Genomic DNA, 17,659 nt, shown 5'->3' on the forward strand with positions numbered 1-17,659 from the left:
GTTTCTTTGAAATTTGTGCCATTTTAAATCATGATTTTTGAAAACGTGTTAGAACCTGTTTTATCTTCCTGACTCTAACAACATATTTCTTAAAATGAATGTGTAATATATGGTTTTATTACAAATTAATCCCATTTCCTCAGATGTATTCCCAATCTTTTGCTGTTGTCAACGATACTGAAAGGTAGTTGCTCTCTTGCCTATATTATCTTATGCCTGTCTAAACATGGCTACAGGATAGATGTTTAGGAGTAGGGTTTTCTGACTTGATGGTATACTTCCTGGTGTACTTCGATGGATCTCGTCATATTTGCCTGCACAGGACAGTTTGATGTATATTCCACCAGTGTCTGACAAAGACAGTCTGTTCTTTGGTGTCATCTTTATTCTTTCGTGCAGCTCTTTTTAAGTTAGGAATGTATTTGTGACTGCAGTTAGGCCTTTTGAATGATACAGATATATTTTGCAACTTACTGTTTATTGTTAGATTTCATTAATGTGGGGTTCTTTTGTGTTTGTTTTTTGCCATACAGAAGTTGCTCATTTTATGTTAACTGTTCAATATCCCTTTTCTGTGCTTAGAATGGTTTATTTTGGTCTCCAGTGTTTTCTATCTAGTTCTTAGTAGTTTTTTTTTCATATATGTCAGATTCATCTAGAATTTATTGGTGCAGACTACTCCCCCAGTAACATGAAATACCACCTTACTTACAGCAACAATTTCCATATGAAGTTGTGTTTCTGTTCTTGTTTTGTTTTTAGACCAAACCCAGTGTGGTGTTCAAGGCTTACTCTTGACTTTGTGCTCAGGGATCACTCCTGGTGGTACTTGGGGAACAGACTGTGTGCAGTGCAGGGAATCGAATCCTGGTTGGCCATGTGCAAGGAAAGCACCCTCCCTGCTGTCCTCTCTCTCCAAAGTTTCTTAGAGGCTTTGTTCTGTTGGTCTGCTCTTCTTGGGTTGACTCCACAGCGTTCGGAACAGTTCGTGTGTGCTATTTTAATATCTATATAGTCTTAATTTCTGCTTTTTTAAGGGGTGAATGGGCCAGACCTAGTGAACTCATGGACTTTTCCTGACTCTGCTCAGGACTATTGTCTGGCTCTAAACAGAGGGACATGTGTATGGTGCCAGATACTTGAATTAGGATTAGTGGCATGCAAGGCAGGAAGGAGCTGTAGGCCCTGAATGTCTCTCCAGCCCATCTGACCCTTAAAGACTATTCCTGGGGTGTTACTTACTTCTCCACAGAGCTTTTGAATCAACCACCTACTTTGGGATGTAGAGATAGTTTGGATATGGGCATCTTCTGGATATGGGCATCTTCTTTCCAAATATTAAATATGTCTCAGGCTCATCTTCTTTTGTTCCAGTAGTATTTGAGAATTTTCTTTTAGTTTTTTTTTTTTGTTTTGTTTTTGGATCATATCCTGTGATCGATACTCAAAGGACATTATAATACCAGAGATGAAATTCACTCAGGCTTTCTGCATGCAGAACATTTGCTCAACTCATTGAACTATTTCTATAGCCTCTCGGGAATTTGTTTTGTTTGGTGGGGTGGGGGCATGCTTAGGGTGCTCCTCCTACAGTGCCTCCCAGGTTGTTTTTGTTTGGGGCATACATGGTGCTACTGCAGGGTAACTCCTGGCTATTGAACCATGTTTCCAACCCCAGAATTTTCTTCTCTTTTTCTAGTCACTTCTGTTTATTGGGGCCTTAGTTTTAATCTCCTAAGAAGATTTTTATAATGTTATTAATTTTAGCATGATAATTTATACCAAAAAAGAATTCAGTGACTTAGCTGTTGGAGATGGTGTATCAACTGATTTTGGTTTTCTAGATATGAGGTCTGTAACCAACAATTATGTTACTTCCTTACCACTTCCCCTCTTCTGTCTGCCCCCAGGGGTCTCCTATGACCTCACACATGCAAGCAAGGCAAGCTCTCGGCCACTGAGCTACAGCCATGGTAACACCTTTGAGCGTAGTCTTTTCTTTTTCCTTTTTGGGTCACACCTGGCAATGCACAGGGGTTACCCCTGGCTCTGCACTTAGGAATTACACCTGGCGGTGCTTGGGGGACCATTTGGGATGCCGGGGATTGAACCCAGGTCAGCTGCTTGCAAGGCAAACGCCCTACCTGCTATGCTATAACTCCGGCCCCTGAGTTAGTCTTGATCACCTTTAAGGATTTACTCATTTTGTTAGAGACTCGGTGTGTAACTTTACTGCTTTCCCAGCACATATAGAAAATCCTTACGGTTTCTTGTATTTGCCCTATGAGTGGGGCGAATTATATTTCTAGATTTCTTAAAACTAAACTTTAACTAAATTCTGCAATGTAAGCACGTGATTAAGGACTGGACAGGTAGTGCAGGGTTTAAGGGTAAATACCTTGCAGGGGGCCAGGCCTGATTTGATTCCTGGCAACATGTGGTCTGCAGACTTAGCTGGTATAGTCCTGGGGATCTTGCCCCAAGAACTCAGCATTGAGCTGCCGGTCAGGCTGGCCAAGAGTCCCTGAGCTGTCTTCAAGTCAAGGAGGGAAGGGAGGAGGTAGAGAGGTAGGGAAGGATGCTTTGTTGTTTTAAAAGTATTAGTATATTAACTTTTACTTTTCTCAATTTAGTGTTAGACTCTTTATTCATGTTTTATGATTTTATATTTTAAACATAAAAATATATTTTTATATTTATTCATGTTTTGCTTATTATTTTTATATTGTAATGGTGAAGCATAGGTTGTTTTTTGATTCCAGGATATTTTTGTGGGGGCATTGTTACTAAACTTCATAGTGAGTTTCTAGTGTTCCTTTCAATAAATTAGAAAGGAATTTATTGAATATATATCACATAGGAATTTATCTGGTCTTTGAAAACTTGATAGGTTAATCTTGGGCATATGGCCCTACTTGTGTTTTTCTGGGGGAAGACTGCTGACTTCCTCCTTGTATTTCTTTGGAAATTGTCCTTTTTAAGTATTCCCTTTTTTGTGGTCAAATTTTCTGCATTTATATTCTGAGAAAAATTTTATACTTTTGCACAGAAAGAAACTCGCTGCTTAGGACTATTCTTATAATTCCCCCTTTTAATATAGCTCTGTCTCTGTAAATGTTTCCGAGTTAATTTTTTTGTCCTTTGTGTCTTCATTGTGAATTAATTAAAGATTTCTCTTGAGAAGGAGCTCTTGAGTTAATGTTACCAATTCTTTGGTTTTCTTTTTCAGTTGGCAGTATTGCAGATTTTTAAGTTTTAGATTTTGAATAATTTTTAAATAACATGCTTGGTTTAAAAATGGTTCATAACCGTTTTGATCTAGTGGTTCTTTACTGAACTTTCTAGTTCTGTTATTAAATCTGGTTTAATTTTACCATGGTTAGCAAATATCTGTGTTACCTTTGGAATCTGTGGAGGCCATATTTTGGTTGATTTTTATCATCAGTTATATTCAGTGTTTTGGGTTTTTGACATTGAAATTAAAATTTTTTTTTTAATTTTAATGAATCACCGTGAGATAGTTACAAGCTTTCATGTTTGGGTTACAGTCTCACAATGATCAAACACCCATCCCTCCATCAGTGCACGTTCCGCATCACCAGTATCCCGGGTATACTCCCCCCTTTCCCACCCTCCTCCTGCCTCTATGGCAGACAATATTCCCCATACTCTACTTTGGGGCATTATGGCTTGCAACACAGACACTGAGAGGTCATTATGTTTGGTCCATTATCTACTTTCAGCATGCATCTCCCATCTCAACTGGTTCCTCCAGCCACCATTTTCTTAGTGATCCCTTCTCTATTTCATCTGCCTTCTCCTCCGCTCATGAAGCAGGCTTCCAGTGAGGGGGCAATCCCCCTGGCCCTTATATCTACTGCTCTTGGGTGTCAGCCGCATGCAGTGTTCTTCTATACTCCACAAATGAGTGCAGTGCAGTCTTTCTATGTCTGTCCCTCTCTGACTCATTTCACATAGCATGATACTCTCCATGTATATCCATTTATAAGCAAATATCATGACTTCATCTCTCCTAACAACTGCATAGTATTCCATTGTGTAGATGTACAAAAGTTTCCTTAACCACTCATCTGTTTTGGGGCACTCAGGTTGTTTTCATATTTTGGCTATTGTGAACAGTACTGCAATGAACATATAGGTACACATTGACATTGAAATTGAAGGTACTTTTTTAGTTTTAAAATAAATCCAGCTTAATTTCTTTTTAATCAATTCTGTTTTTGTGGGCTGAAAGGAGTTTAGGTCTTAGAATTCTCTCTTTTTTTGCCATGCACCTATATTTGGTCCTCTTTTTTTTTTAAAGATGATTTTTTTTTTCCCTAGACTCCATTTTCCATTGGCAGTATCCATAGCATGTTGATCCTGCGTCACATGGATATCTTTCTTTGTTTTTTTGTTTGTTTGGTTTGGGGTCATACCTGGTAGTGCTCAGGGTTTACTCCTGGCTCTTTGCTCAGGACTCACTCCTTCTTCTTCTTCTTCTTTTTTTTTTATAACTAAAGAACATTTACTTGTCTTTCACTAAGATTTTATCTTGAGGTCATAACTGTGTCATCACCCGCCCCCCCACCCGATCCTGAAGAATGGTTAGTATAGTGAGTACTATTAAAGTGGAAACAAATAGTTGGAAGGGCTGAAACCAACAATAACTGACAAAAAACAACTTCCATCTAAAGTATCGTAAAAATGTTTTAAGTAAAAAAAAGGGTGGGGAGGGTATAGGGAGAGGGAAGGAGGCAATGGGGGTTTTCAGATTGAACAAGATTGTCATATTTCATTCAATACATTCAACCCTGGCTAGATTGTACCAAATGGAATCATGATTATTAGAATACAAAACATCTACGAGAGTTTGCTGTACAGACCTGTATTCCAAGCCTACCCCCAACCCCTAATGCTTCCATCTCAATTATTTCCCGGCCTGCTGGGCCTGCCGACGAAGAAGCACGTACATCTTCTCTTTAATCCAGTCTTTGTTGTAAGGCTGGTTTGTCTGAGTATCAGCTCAGTAAACAAGGCAGCTGAGGTCTGCCAGATCACCAATAAAATCAAACAATTGACTGATATCGTATGTGATAGAGGGGCTGTGGGGTTCATTCTCTTCAGATGTTCTTCATACATTTCACAAACACCTTCCATGCATTCATTCACAGATTCATAGTCAGCATAAGTTCTGCCTTCTGGCCTCTTGGTAGGCTGGACCAGCAAAATGGTGTCAGACATGGCGCCAGACACTTTCGATGCAGCCCCTGCCGACACCTCCGCTGCACCTCAGGACTCACTTCTGACATGCTCTGGGGACATATGGGGTGCCAGGGATTGAGCCTGGGTCTTACTCCTGCAAAGAAAACGCCCTACCTGCTGTACTATCATTCCAGCCCCTTGATTGCTTTCTGTGATGTGCTGTATACCATTTCATTTTATTGGTTTGTTTGTTTGGGGTCTACATTCTCTGCAGTCACTCCCTAGAAGTGCTTGGGGAGCAGGTCGTATTTGAAAATCAAACCCGAGGTCCCAGCCTCTTGCAGGGTCCCCTTGACTCATTCTGTTTTGTTTTGTTTTTTTTTTTTTGGCGGAGGGTCATGGAGCTGGAGTCACCCCTGGCAGCGATGCACAGGGGTGACTCCTGGCTCTGCACTCAGGAATTACTCCTGGCAGTGCTTAGAGGACCATATGGGATGCTGGGAATCAAACCTGGATCGGCTGTGTGCAAGGCAAATGCCCTACCCGCTGTGCTCCAGCCCCAATTCATTATGTTTTGTTATTTTCCAGTTTTTCTGAGTCAGTTAAGTATTCTCTTTTAGATAGCATAATCGCTTTTATTTTGTAAGTCAGTCTTGTTGAATTTATTAAAAAGAAACTGATTCTTGGCCTTTTATAGTATGTTTTCAATTGTTTCATTACTGTATTTTTTTAGTTATACAGTGTATTTTGTATATTTTCTCAGATCATTTAAAAGGTTTGTATTTTTGTTCTAAAGGTCATCTTTGTGGGCTGTAGAGAGCTCAGGGAGTAGGATGCTTTCCTTAATGCTGCTGACCTGGGTTAAATTCTCTGCATCCCATAGGGCCCCCCCAAGCACTGCTGGCAGGAGTGATTCCTGAGTGCAGAGCCAGGAGTAATCCCCTGAGTACCTCTGGGTGTGGCCCAAAAAAGGGAATTTTTTTTTTAAAGATTACTTTATACATAGCACAGCGTATATGTAGCCTTGCACTTGGCCGACCCAGGTTCGATTCCTCTGTCCGTCTCGGAGAGTCCAGCAAGCTACCGAGAGTATCCTGCCCGCACAGCAGAGCCTGGCAAGCTACCTGTGGTGTATTCAGTATGCCAAAAACAGTAACAACAAGTCTCACAATGGAGACATTACTGGTGCCTGCTCGAGCAAATTGATGAACAACGGGATGACGGTGCTACAGTGCTACCTTATACCTTGATAAAATTGAATTGTATACTTTCTAAATTTTCTTTGTACTCGCTAGTAACAGTTGAGGAAATTTGCACATTTTCACTTGACACCATTTTGCTTCTCTACATCCCAAAATTTAGCTGATTATTCTTGTTGGTGTTGACATTTATATATATATATATATATATATATATATATATATATAAAATGTACACATCCTGACTGCATAAAAGTAATTAGTGAAGAGGAACTCAACTCTGCCCTCTTCTTTGCTTGGTTGTTTTTGTGTGTTCCTTTTAGGCTCCCACCATCCTGCTCTTCCTCGTCCCCATATCTTCCCTCCTTTACTCCTTCACTTAATTGCAGTGCAGAGAAAGTGCATTTTGTTTGTTTGTGGGCCACACCTGGCTGTGCTCAGGGGTTACTCATGGCTCTGTGCTCAGGAATTATTCAAGCATACATTACTCAGGCAGTGTTTAGTGGACTATATGGGAAGCTGGGTATCAACTCAGGTTGGCCACATGCAAGACAAGCACCCTCCTCACTGTCTGTGAAGTGCTGCTTTAAAAAGCAAGTCATGGAGCTAGAGCAATAGCACAGCGGGTATCGTGTTTGCCTTGCACGTGGCTGACCCAGGTTGGATTCCCAGCATCACATATGGTTTCTCAAGTACTGCCAGGAGTAATTCCTGAGTGCAGAGCCAGGAGTCACCCCTGAGCATCGCCGGGTGTGAGCCAAAAAATAAAAAATAAAAAGCAAGTTATTTATTTATTTATTTTTCCTTTTTTTTTTTATTGAGTCATCATGTGGAAAGTTACAAAGTTTTCAGGTTTAAATCTCAGTTATACAATGCTCGAATACCCATCCCTTTACCAGTGCTCATATTCCACCACCAAGAATCCCAGTATAGCTCCACCCCGCACCCCCACACCCCTAACCCCCCCACGCCCCTAGCCCCCCCACCCTAAGCCCCCCCCCCGCCTGTTTAACTAATAAATTTCACTTTACTTTCACTTTGATTGCATACAATATTTCAACAAAACTCACTATTATTGTTTGGAGAGTCTCTCCCCTAAAGTCAGACCTGCTGAAAAGGAAGCATTAGATAATTTGTTTTCCATTGCTGAGGATGAAGAGGTATGAGGTCGAGTGACCACACTTAGCGGCCTCTCAGTTTTGGGTTTCTGAAATTTAGTATTTTAGTAACTAAGTCCAGAGAGATATCTGCCAGAAGTTGCATCGTTGCCAACTTGTACTTCTCAGTTACATTATATTCCACATATGAGTGCAATCTTTCTATGTCTGTCTCTTTCTTTCTGACTCATTTCACTCAATATGATACTTTCCATGTTGATCCATTTATATGCAAATTTAATAACTTCATGTTTTCTGACAGCTACATAGTATTCCATTGTGTAGATGTACCAGAGTTTCTTTAACCAGTCATCTGTTTTGGGGCACTCTGGTTTTTTCCAGATTCTGGTTATTGTAAACAGTGCTGCAATGAACATAGAAATATATATGCCATCTCTACTATACCGTTTTGCCTCTCCGGGATATATTGCCAGGAGTGGTATTGCTGGGTCAAATGGAAGCTCAATTTCTAATTTTTTGAGAATCGTCCATATTGTTTTCCAAAAGGGCTGAACCAGTCGGCATTCCCACCAGTAGTGAAGAAGAGTCCCTTTCTCCCCGCATCCACGCCAACACCGGTTGCTTTTGTTTTTTGTGATGTGGGCCAGTCTCTGTGGTGTGAGGTGATATCTCATGGTTGTTTTGATCAAAGCAAGTTATTTACCTAACAGAAAGAAGTTGCTTTTGATAGACCGAAAATATAAACACTCTGCACCAAATTTTTTCTGGGATTTTTTTCGAGTTTTTTCATTTGGGATTCATTGATTTCAGAAGCTCTTCTCTGAGGAGTTTTAAGTTTTCAGAATACTTCGGATATTTAAAAATCAGGTTGATTTTAATTGGATATAAAATTCTTCTGTCCTACTCAATTTTCTCAAAGACAGGAGCATTTCTTCCCTGTCTTCTCACATGGAATCATGTTCTGGAGAGTTTAGATCTTGATTGGTCACATAATGTTATTGAGGTTTTTTTTTTGTTGGTGGTTTTTAATCTGGACATTTAAAAGAGGCTTTAATTACCAGTGATTTCCTGGCAGAGGATATTGAATGAAAAATGGCACAGATAGAAACTGTACCATAACATTTTACTTCCTGAACAAACAAAAATGATAAGAAGAAGGGCTGGAGAGACTGTATCAGCGGGTAAGGCACTTCCCTTGCATGTAGCTGACCCTGGAGCAACTCCTGAGCATTGCCAGGCGTACCCAAAAAACAAACGAGATATGAAGAAAATACTCCAGAATATCAACATGGATTCTGTAGGATTATTGAGCACTTGGAATTCTGCAGTATGGTTTGGGGTATGCACTGTGGTTCGGGGTATGTTTGAAATGTTTCATTAATTAAAAATACTACCATATATATATATATATATATAAATACACATACATATATACACAGGGGAAATGACTCCAAGGGACAAGATGACTCATGCAAATTAGCAGGCAGTTTGCACATAGAGGGCCTGGGTATAATTCCTGGTACCACATAGGCCCCACAGGCCAAGCCAGAAGTAGTCCCCAGCACAGCTGTGTAACCCTCCCAACAAACTAACCAAAAAAATAGTGATTAGTGAACATGTAATTGAACATCAAGTGCTTAGTACTTGAGATTCAGTCCAAAGTGTTTCATTTAAAAATTACATTTTATTGATCACAATTTGCATTCTTGTTTTCTTCATGTGTTGACAATCATTCCCATAATTTCCATTCGTGTGTGTGTGTCATTCCCCAAATCTTGAGTAAAAGTAGTTAACTCTTGATTCTATGGATGAAGATGCAAAATTCTCATTTTGATCTGCACTGTGGTGTTAGTGGGCATTGTTCCAGAGGGTAGAATTAAATTAGATAAGTTGACTAAAATCCATCTTGGTTCTTTCTCCCGGGGGAGGAGGCTCACAGATGGCTCAGGAGACCTGGGGCCTCTCCTGTAGATCCTTGCTGGATTCTGTGACCTGTACAGTTTAGACTGGGACTGAGTGGTTCTGGGGGTCCATATGGCCGCCCGGTCATTGCTCAGGGATCACCTGGTTTGTGTCCGGGCCTCCATATGCCAGGCATGTGCACCAGCCCTTTGAACTGCCTCCCAGTCCCTGGCTAAAAATCTGTTCAGGTTATTTTTATTTGTTGATTTAAAACTATTTTAAAGAATTCTCTCTCTAAACAGAAACTATAGTATTAAGGTTTAAAATCAAGAAGAATTAGGTTATAATTGAGAAGAGTTAAGTGTTTAATGTTTCTTTTCCTAATTCTTTTCCTGATTTTCTGCTTCCCATCTTTCCTTCATTAAATCCAAGTCATAATAAAATAAGTCACCATTGTTTGTTCTTTAGTACTAAGGGGTTTTTGAATTTGTTTTTTCCTGTGTTCAGGTATATGTCTCGAGTCCACGGTATGCATCCCAAAGAGACCACACGTCAGCTGAGCTTAGCTGTGAAAGATGGTCTTATTGTGGAAACACTGACAGTGGGCTGCAAAGGTTCAAAAGCTGGTATTGAACAAGAAGGATATTGGTTGCCAGGAGATGAAATTGTAAGTATATTTTATTGGATCAGTTGGAGATGTTAACTTTTAAGCTTTTGAGCAATATATAAATTCCACCTATGGGAATCCACTTTCAGAAGCTTAATAATAACTTGAATTTATTATTTTATTAGCATTAGTAATCTACATTGATAAAATGAATTGTTTTCTCTCTGAATTTTTTAGGAGAAAACTTGATTTTACAAAGAGCCTGTTTTTCTTGCCTATGTTACTTTAAATCTAAAAAGTAAAAATCCCTTTTAATATATATTCATTGATAATCCTTTGTTTTTCCTTCAACAAGTACTAGTAAAACAAGTATTTGTACAGGTAATGTAAATGTGATCTAGACAGATGTGGGTGGGGGAAGGCTGGTAGACGAACCGCTGAGGTCGTGTGGTGCCAGAGCCCAGGTGCGACTTAGTTGGGATGTTGCAGATACTAGGGTCCCAGGGATCAGACTTCCCTGATCAATGGCTCTGTAAACTGGTGACGACTGGTTTTGTGACACTCAGAATTCCCGGGAGGGAGCGAAAGTTAATTTTATTTGTTTTTTTCCCCTGTTCTTGGTAGACTGTACAGTCTCCTTTGGTCCTAGTTTGACTTCTGTTTTGACTCTTGAGTCATATTTTAATCTTTCTTCCTTTTATATATATTACAGTATTCAGACATACATAAGCATACTTTTTCTTATATAAAAGCTAGTGTCAGGGGCTGGAGCGATAGCACAGTGGGTAGTTGCCTTGCATGCGGCCGACCCGGGTTCAAATCCCAGCATCCCATATGGTCGTAATTCCTGAGTGCAGAGCCTGGAGTAACTCCCGTGCATCGCTGGGTGTGACTCAAAAAAAAAGCTGGTGTCATGTATGTTTCTATTTTCTGCCTTGAGTGCTTTTGATATTTCTTACACCTTGATTAGAAGAAAATTTAGCAAAAGAACATCATTTAAGATTATATGATTAAAATGTAATAGGTTTTTTAGTTTCAAAAAATAATTTAGTCATTAGCATTTTATCTTGAATTCCCTAAACTCTAACATGAAAGCGACACAAAATCTTTTTTTATGATTTACTGATATATAGAAAGTGACACAAAAATATTAAAATCTTGATTCTTTGTTGAAAAATTTCCCCAAAATATTGAACTGTTTTCCTTTCTGGCTCTGCAGCATTCGAGCCATAAAACACTTAGCTGTGGAGTGAGGGCAGTAAGCTGACAGTGTGTTTCTTGTGGGGACCTGCTTCACAGAGGTGATTAAGTATGGACTTGGACTTCAGCTTGACTGCTGTTTGCCAATTTAGTCTCTGTCTTCTGTCTTCAAAGTTTCACAGACAAAAATCATAGAAGAGAAAATATTTCATTTCACTGGTATTATTTATTTATTTGGTTTGGGGGCCACACCTGGTGATGTGCAGGAGTTGCTCCTGGCTCTACACGTAGGAAATACTCTTGGCAGGGCTCGGGCTACCATATGGGATGCCTGAAATCAAACCTGGGTCAGTCATGTGCTCAGGAAATATCCTACCCACTGTACTATCACTTCAGCCCATCACTGGTATTTTATTTGACCATTAGAAGTGTTTTTAAGAACTTGCAGTAAAAAAATACTGACTGAATAATTTTTGCTAATTTTTTTGTAAGAAGGTAAAGTATAGATTCTAATTTAAAAAAGCCTCAAGTCTGATAAAAATATGGTTATCAATTTATTTACATCGGATTACTTAAAGGAGGATTTTTGATAGTGGGTCTGGGTCGCAAGCGATATACTCAGTTACACATATAATATAAAATTTTTAATTTCCAAACACTTGGAAATTTACAGATGTAGTATAGAACAGTACTGAGATTTATACAGCACTTAACCAATAGTGAATATAAGGTGTGATTCATGGGGTATTGATTTGTGAATCCTCTATCAGCTCTTCAGCGAAGTGATTTTACTTTTTAGATCTAAGTGTTTCCATATATATTCTTTTTAAATTGAAGTTTTCTTTTCAGTGTGATTCAGTAAGTAGTTGGTGAATTATTTATATGTTTAGCATTACATTAGCTCTCTGCTTTTTTGTTTTGTTTTGGCTTTTTGGGTCACACCCAAAAAGTGCTCAGGGGACCATATGGGATGCCGGGGATTAAAAAGGTCTGCATGTGCACGCCCTACCCACTGTACTGTTGCTTAGGCCCCTAGTTGTTCCTTTTTTATTTTAATATAAAAAAGTTTTATTTTTTGTTTTGTTTTGGGCCACACATACTGATTCTTAGAGGTTACTCCTGGTTCTGCAATTAGGAATTACTCTTGGTGGAGCACTGTGATGCCAGCGGTGAGCTTGGCCGGCTACCTGCAAGGCAGACTCCCTACTTGCTGCCCTGTCATTCTGGCGTCACTTCTGTTTCATTTTTCCTGTTTTTACTACACATATGTTCATAGTTGTATCCCTTAAAATTATTTTCCCAGGTGAAATTTTATATGTAGGTCAGACAACAGTACAAATTTTATTTGGTTGGTTCTTATTTCAGGCATTTTATACTAAGTATGCATGTATAGAGTTCAGAATTTTGTTTTGTTTTTGCTTTTGGTTTATAGGTCACACTGAGAGATACTCAGGTGCTACTTACTTCTTGCGGGTTCAGGGGGACCATATGGGGTGCTGGGAATTGACCCCAGGGTGGCAGCATGTAAGGCAAGCACCTTCCCCACTGTGCTCTCTGGCACCTTGAGTTTGTTGTTTTTAATAAGATATGCAGGTATTAAACTTTTTGTTCTTGTTTGAGGGTCACATGTAGTTGTGCTCAGGGTTTACTCCTGGCTCTGCTCAAGGGTTGAGCCCAGGTCTCCTGTGTACAAGACAAGCGCCCCACCTGCTTTGCTGTCTCTGACCCCACAGCTAGACTTCTAAAACAACTGAAGAAGGTTACAGTCTTTTCTGATACAATAGGAGTTTTAAGCCCATCTCATGAACTTAGTTACATGACCTTGAGGATATTTCTTATCTGTTTCATTTGATTATTTTATTTTAAATGATATAGGAGATGGTGCAAAGCATAAAACTGTTAAAGCAAGTTTTTGGTCAGTGAGTAGATGTGCTTAAGACAAAATAATATCTCAGTAAAGTGTACCAAAAGCATAAAAATTTCTTACTAACCCTGCAAGCGAAATCTCCCATCAGATTTTCTCTGTAATTTGTACTTCACTCTAATGTTGAAACTAAGGAACAGTGAGATCAATTATGTCTGTATTTATGAGCACACTACTGAGAGGCCACCAGGGACTGTGATACACAGTTTCCATGCCCTGGGAGAATAGAATAGGACATGCTTCACTTGGCTCAGAGTAAGTGTCTCCCATTGACAGCTCTCGTATATTTATAGGGATTGTATGGCCCAGATGTGTGGCCTGCTGTGTGTGGGGCCATTTGTGACTTGCGTGATTTGTGAGTGGCAGCATATTGCTCATGTTTCTTGAGAGGTCCAGCATATGGTAGTGAACTGTCTTCTAGCAGAATCAGCCTGAGAAGGATTGCCTAATTTGCACAAAGGTGCTCTGAGCTGATCATAATCCGGCATGCTGGAACATGTATTCCCTTTCCAGTTTCTCCTCCTTTGTATAGACTGATGGCTCTCACTAAACTTGAGTTTTTAAGATGAGATGCGCATTGTTCTTGTTGGTTTTCTGCTTCAGCATCAAGGGAAAGGGAAAGTCAAGCAGAAACTTGCTGGAAGGAAAGAGTTAGAATATTTTCTTTGCTGTTTTTGGTTTTTTTGTTTGGGGGGCTAACCCCTGTTGGTGCACAGGTTCTCCTGGCTCTCTTGAGGGTCACTCTTGGGTCTTCTCAAAGAACCATAAGGATATTGGGATTAAAATAGTCTCTGACACTTCCAGCCCATTTGAGCTATCTCTCTGTCTCTCAATACTCATTTCTAAACTTTTCATTCAACTTACAAATTTTCTTTTACTCGGGATGTTTTGTCATTTGAAAAATGAATAGGGAAGCTTCTTTTTTCTTCTGTAGCCTCTAAAAATAGTATCTTTGGCTCACATGTAGGTGGATGGGAAGTGGATTGCTTTTGATAATTTACACAAGTCCATGCTCTGAGGTACTTTGTAGCAAAGGACTGGACCTACTTTGATCCAGTTCCACCCTTACTTTAAGACATGTGAGTCACACTCAAGTAGAGTTGACTAGAGAGTTTGGTGGGGTTGCATTTTTTATTCTACATCTGTTGCAGTGTTTATTTTTGAAAATTTCACAAAACTGAAAGTTATCCCTGTCAGGAACATTATTTATTTTTTATTAATTCCAGCAGTCATGTAGTAAAAACTTTAATATGTCAGTGTGACTGAACATAATCTGTTCTGTTGAAGGTGAAGTCTCTCTGAGTTGAAGCGTGCCTTCGTTGGAGTGCCATTCTCTTTCAGACTGGAGGGATCTGTAGACATTTGGAGATGCTCATCTCCATCCCCATTCATAGCCACATCAAAGTGTTCATTTATCCAGAGAAACTAGGGTAAAATTAGTAGATAAACATCTTCATGTGATCATAGAAAGAAAACTGCAATTATTAGAAATACTTACATGTTAGTAAATAAACAAAAGTTTGTATATTGACCAGTTTTAAAAATGACAACTTTGCTGACCGTGGTGGGAGTCACTTAACATTTTTTATGGTGGTTTTAAACTTCCAGACTCACATACCATTCATAATTACTATGGGATCCAAATAAATAATTTTTTAGAGATAATTTTCATAGTTTTTGAAATGATTTTAGTAAGAAACCAATGGGCCAGGACACAGAGTGAAACTTTGCAATGTTTTTGTGTGCTATTCATTGTATAGCAAGGCTTATTTTGATTAAAAAATAAGAGAGGGGTGTGTGTGTGTGTGTGTGTGTGTGTGTGTGTGTGTGTGTGTGTGTGTGAGAGAGAGAGAGAGAGAGAGAGAGAGAGAGAGAGAGAGAGAGAGAGAGAGAGAGACCTCCCTGGCATTGCTCTGAGCACTGGACACTTCTCCTGGTGATACTTGATCTGGCATGGTGGACCTGATAATTTGATGCTTCTTGGGTCTGCCAGTGTCTGAGAACCATTCAGTGCCGGGATCACACTTGGGGCTTCATGTATGCAGGGCATGCACGCATGCACACTACTCTTCTGATATATCTCCCTGGTTCCTTTCTGTGATTTTTTTTTTTTTAAACCAATGCTACATGTTCTTCAAGATCCCTTTGTCAACTTGCTTTCTAGATACAGGAATGGCTACATTCAATACATATTTGATCATAATTAATATCCTTTAGTCTGAGGATATTAGACCAAAACAGTCAGAGAAACATATTTCTCATGTGTATTCACTCAATTGGAAGCTCTTTGAATAGTGTCATGTAATGTAGTGTAGAGAGGTATGTAGGTTTGAAGTATGGTTCATTTTGGGAGGTGAAAATTACCAAGTATCTTTTCTATTGAGGCAGATATTGTTCATCTATTGGGTGATTTTCTATAGTCATGGTCGAAGATACCTCTCTGTCATTCAACAGGTAAGGCTTGATAGGGCGTTAAGTAATTTGATAACCACTTTAGAGGATAACCTGAAAAATCATGAAGTGGTGTTTTCAGAAGTGACTACAGAACTATTTCTCTCCTTATTTACCACTCATGTCTGGACTCAGGGTCTCATTTCTTCTTGCACTATTGATTCTGCTTCAAAAAATAATCTACTCATTCAGGAACCCGAGCTGCCATTTTCAGTGTGAGCTCTTTCTTAGTTTGTTTATTTTGCTGGCTCTGGTTCTAGTGGTAACTGCAGCCCTGAGCCCAGTGGATGGCTGTCTGGCCCCCACTGCTTCCTGAGGACTTCACACATGATCCACCCATTGCTACAGACTGTTTTTACAGTGGGCCTCGAAGAAAAGGTGGAATTGATTCCCTGTGTTTTTGCTTTTTCTTGTTTAGGATTTTGATTCCTTTTGAAAAGCCTAATTTTAAAAAAATGCACTTGTTGTGGTTTTTTTAATGAGATTATTATGCTATGTTGGGAATAATGGATTTAGTTTTAGGGGCAGGACAGATCACTTTTTTTCCTTGTTATCAACTGCTTCTGAACCAAAACAATAAAGACCCCTTGAAATTTAGATCTTTGAGATAAGAGGTAAGATTGAATTTATTCATCTTCAGAAATCTCACTATTGGATATGGCCTTGGCAAGTGCTCCCTATCTTTATTCTTGAAAAGATTCCAGCTGAGTCGAAACAGCTGGACTCCCAGCCCACATCGTAAATACAACGTAATAAAGTACAGCTTTTTGTTAAGTTCAGATTATGGCATATTTTTGTTGTTGTAATAATAGTTGTTATAACTTAGTCATGTTTAAATATTGTCAATTAAAAACTTCATGCCTCATAGATACCATAGATTTTAATATGAAATAAAACATATCTATGCTAAATTATGTGCAGAACTACAAATTTCTTCCCTGTTTAACTTGCTTCAAATATGAAAAGAATCATTTAGGGGCTGGAGTGATAGCACAGCGGGTAGGGCGTTTGCCTTGCATGCAGCCGACCTAGGTTCGATTCCCAGCATCCCATGTGGTCCCCTGAGCATCGCGAGGGGTAATTTCTGAGTGCAGAGCCAGTAGTGAGCCCTGTGTGTCACCGGGTATGACCCAAAAAGCAAAAATAAATAAATAATAAAAAGAATAATTTAAATTTATTAAATGTTGGTGATTACTAATTAGAAAGAGATTACACTATAGTTGCATATGCATTCAAACTGTAATATAGTTATAAATGATCATTGCTTTGCAGAAGAATTGCCATTTTACTCATTTTACCCTACTCTCCTTTTGGTTTATATTGATTGTGTGTGTGTGTGTGTGTGTGTGTGTGAGAGAGAGAGAGAGAGAGAGAGAGAGATCTTTCATTTTCTTCTGTCTAAGTTCTCTTTTGGTAAGCAATGTTGTAATTTTGTTTTCAAATGATCATTTAGTTTTTTTTTAATTTACTGAGACTTTAATAGTTAATTTCTTGCCTCTCAATAATGAATAGGACTGAGTTGTAGAGAATTCATCTTAGATCTTGTTATGATACGTAACTACATATTTGATAATGTAAGCTTTATCTGCTCATTAGCTGGAATTAGGGAATTACTTTAAAAATTCTGTTATCTTTTGAATATGAGGGGGTGAATTATTTGGGAAGGACACCCACAGCTCTCAGAGTGAGCTGTCTGGCTTCAGTGTCATCTCTAAATTCAGTTGGAGATAACTTTTTCTTGCTCTGCCTAGCTTGCTTAAATAGTGTAAGAGTCAGCTTTTGTGATAAGCTTTAAAAGAAGTACGTATGTACAATTATCACATTGTTCTGTGATTCCTCAGTTCCTGCTTTTTGTCATGACAAATAGGCCAGCTTAATAACTTGGTCACTTATTTGGTCCTTAGATATAAACTCAGTGCTATTTTTTATTCACTTTACAGATGGAACATGATAGAGATATGAACTGTTTTGTCTCACATTCCACAGTCTGTGAAGTCAGAGCTGGGATTTAAGCCAGCTCATCTCCTGGCTTACTAGGAGTCTAAATAGATGC

At 39.1% G+C, this 17,659-nt stretch overlaps 1 protein-coding gene and 1 pseudogene across 10 annotated transcripts in view; one reads left to right on the forward strand and one right to left on the reverse strand.

The window, feature by feature from the left end:
- Positions 1 to 17,659, forward strand: part of ZMYND11 (zinc finger MYND-type containing 11) — a 99,655-nt gene that overhangs the window by 43,609 nt on the left and 38,387 nt on the right. For all 10 annotated transcript variants that reach the window (XM_055138161.1, XM_055138155.1, XM_055138159.1 and 7 more), the window contains one exon: positions 9,932 to 10,091. In XM_055138161.1, coding sequence (XP_054994136.1) covers positions 9,932 to 10,091 — 160 coding nt within the window. The remainder of the gene's footprint in view (positions 1 to 9,931; positions 10,092 to 17,659) is intronic.
- Positions 4,931 to 5,279, reverse strand: LOC101554073 (enhancer of rudimentary homolog; annotated as a pseudogene).

The sequence above is a fragment of the Sorex araneus genome, chromosome 5 (genome assembly GCF_027595985.1).
Source record: "Sorex araneus isolate mSorAra2 chromosome 5, mSorAra2.pri, whole genome shotgun sequence".
In the NCBI taxonomy this organism is placed as follows: domain Eukaryota; kingdom Metazoa; phylum Chordata; class Mammalia; order Eulipotyphla; family Soricidae; genus Sorex; species Sorex araneus.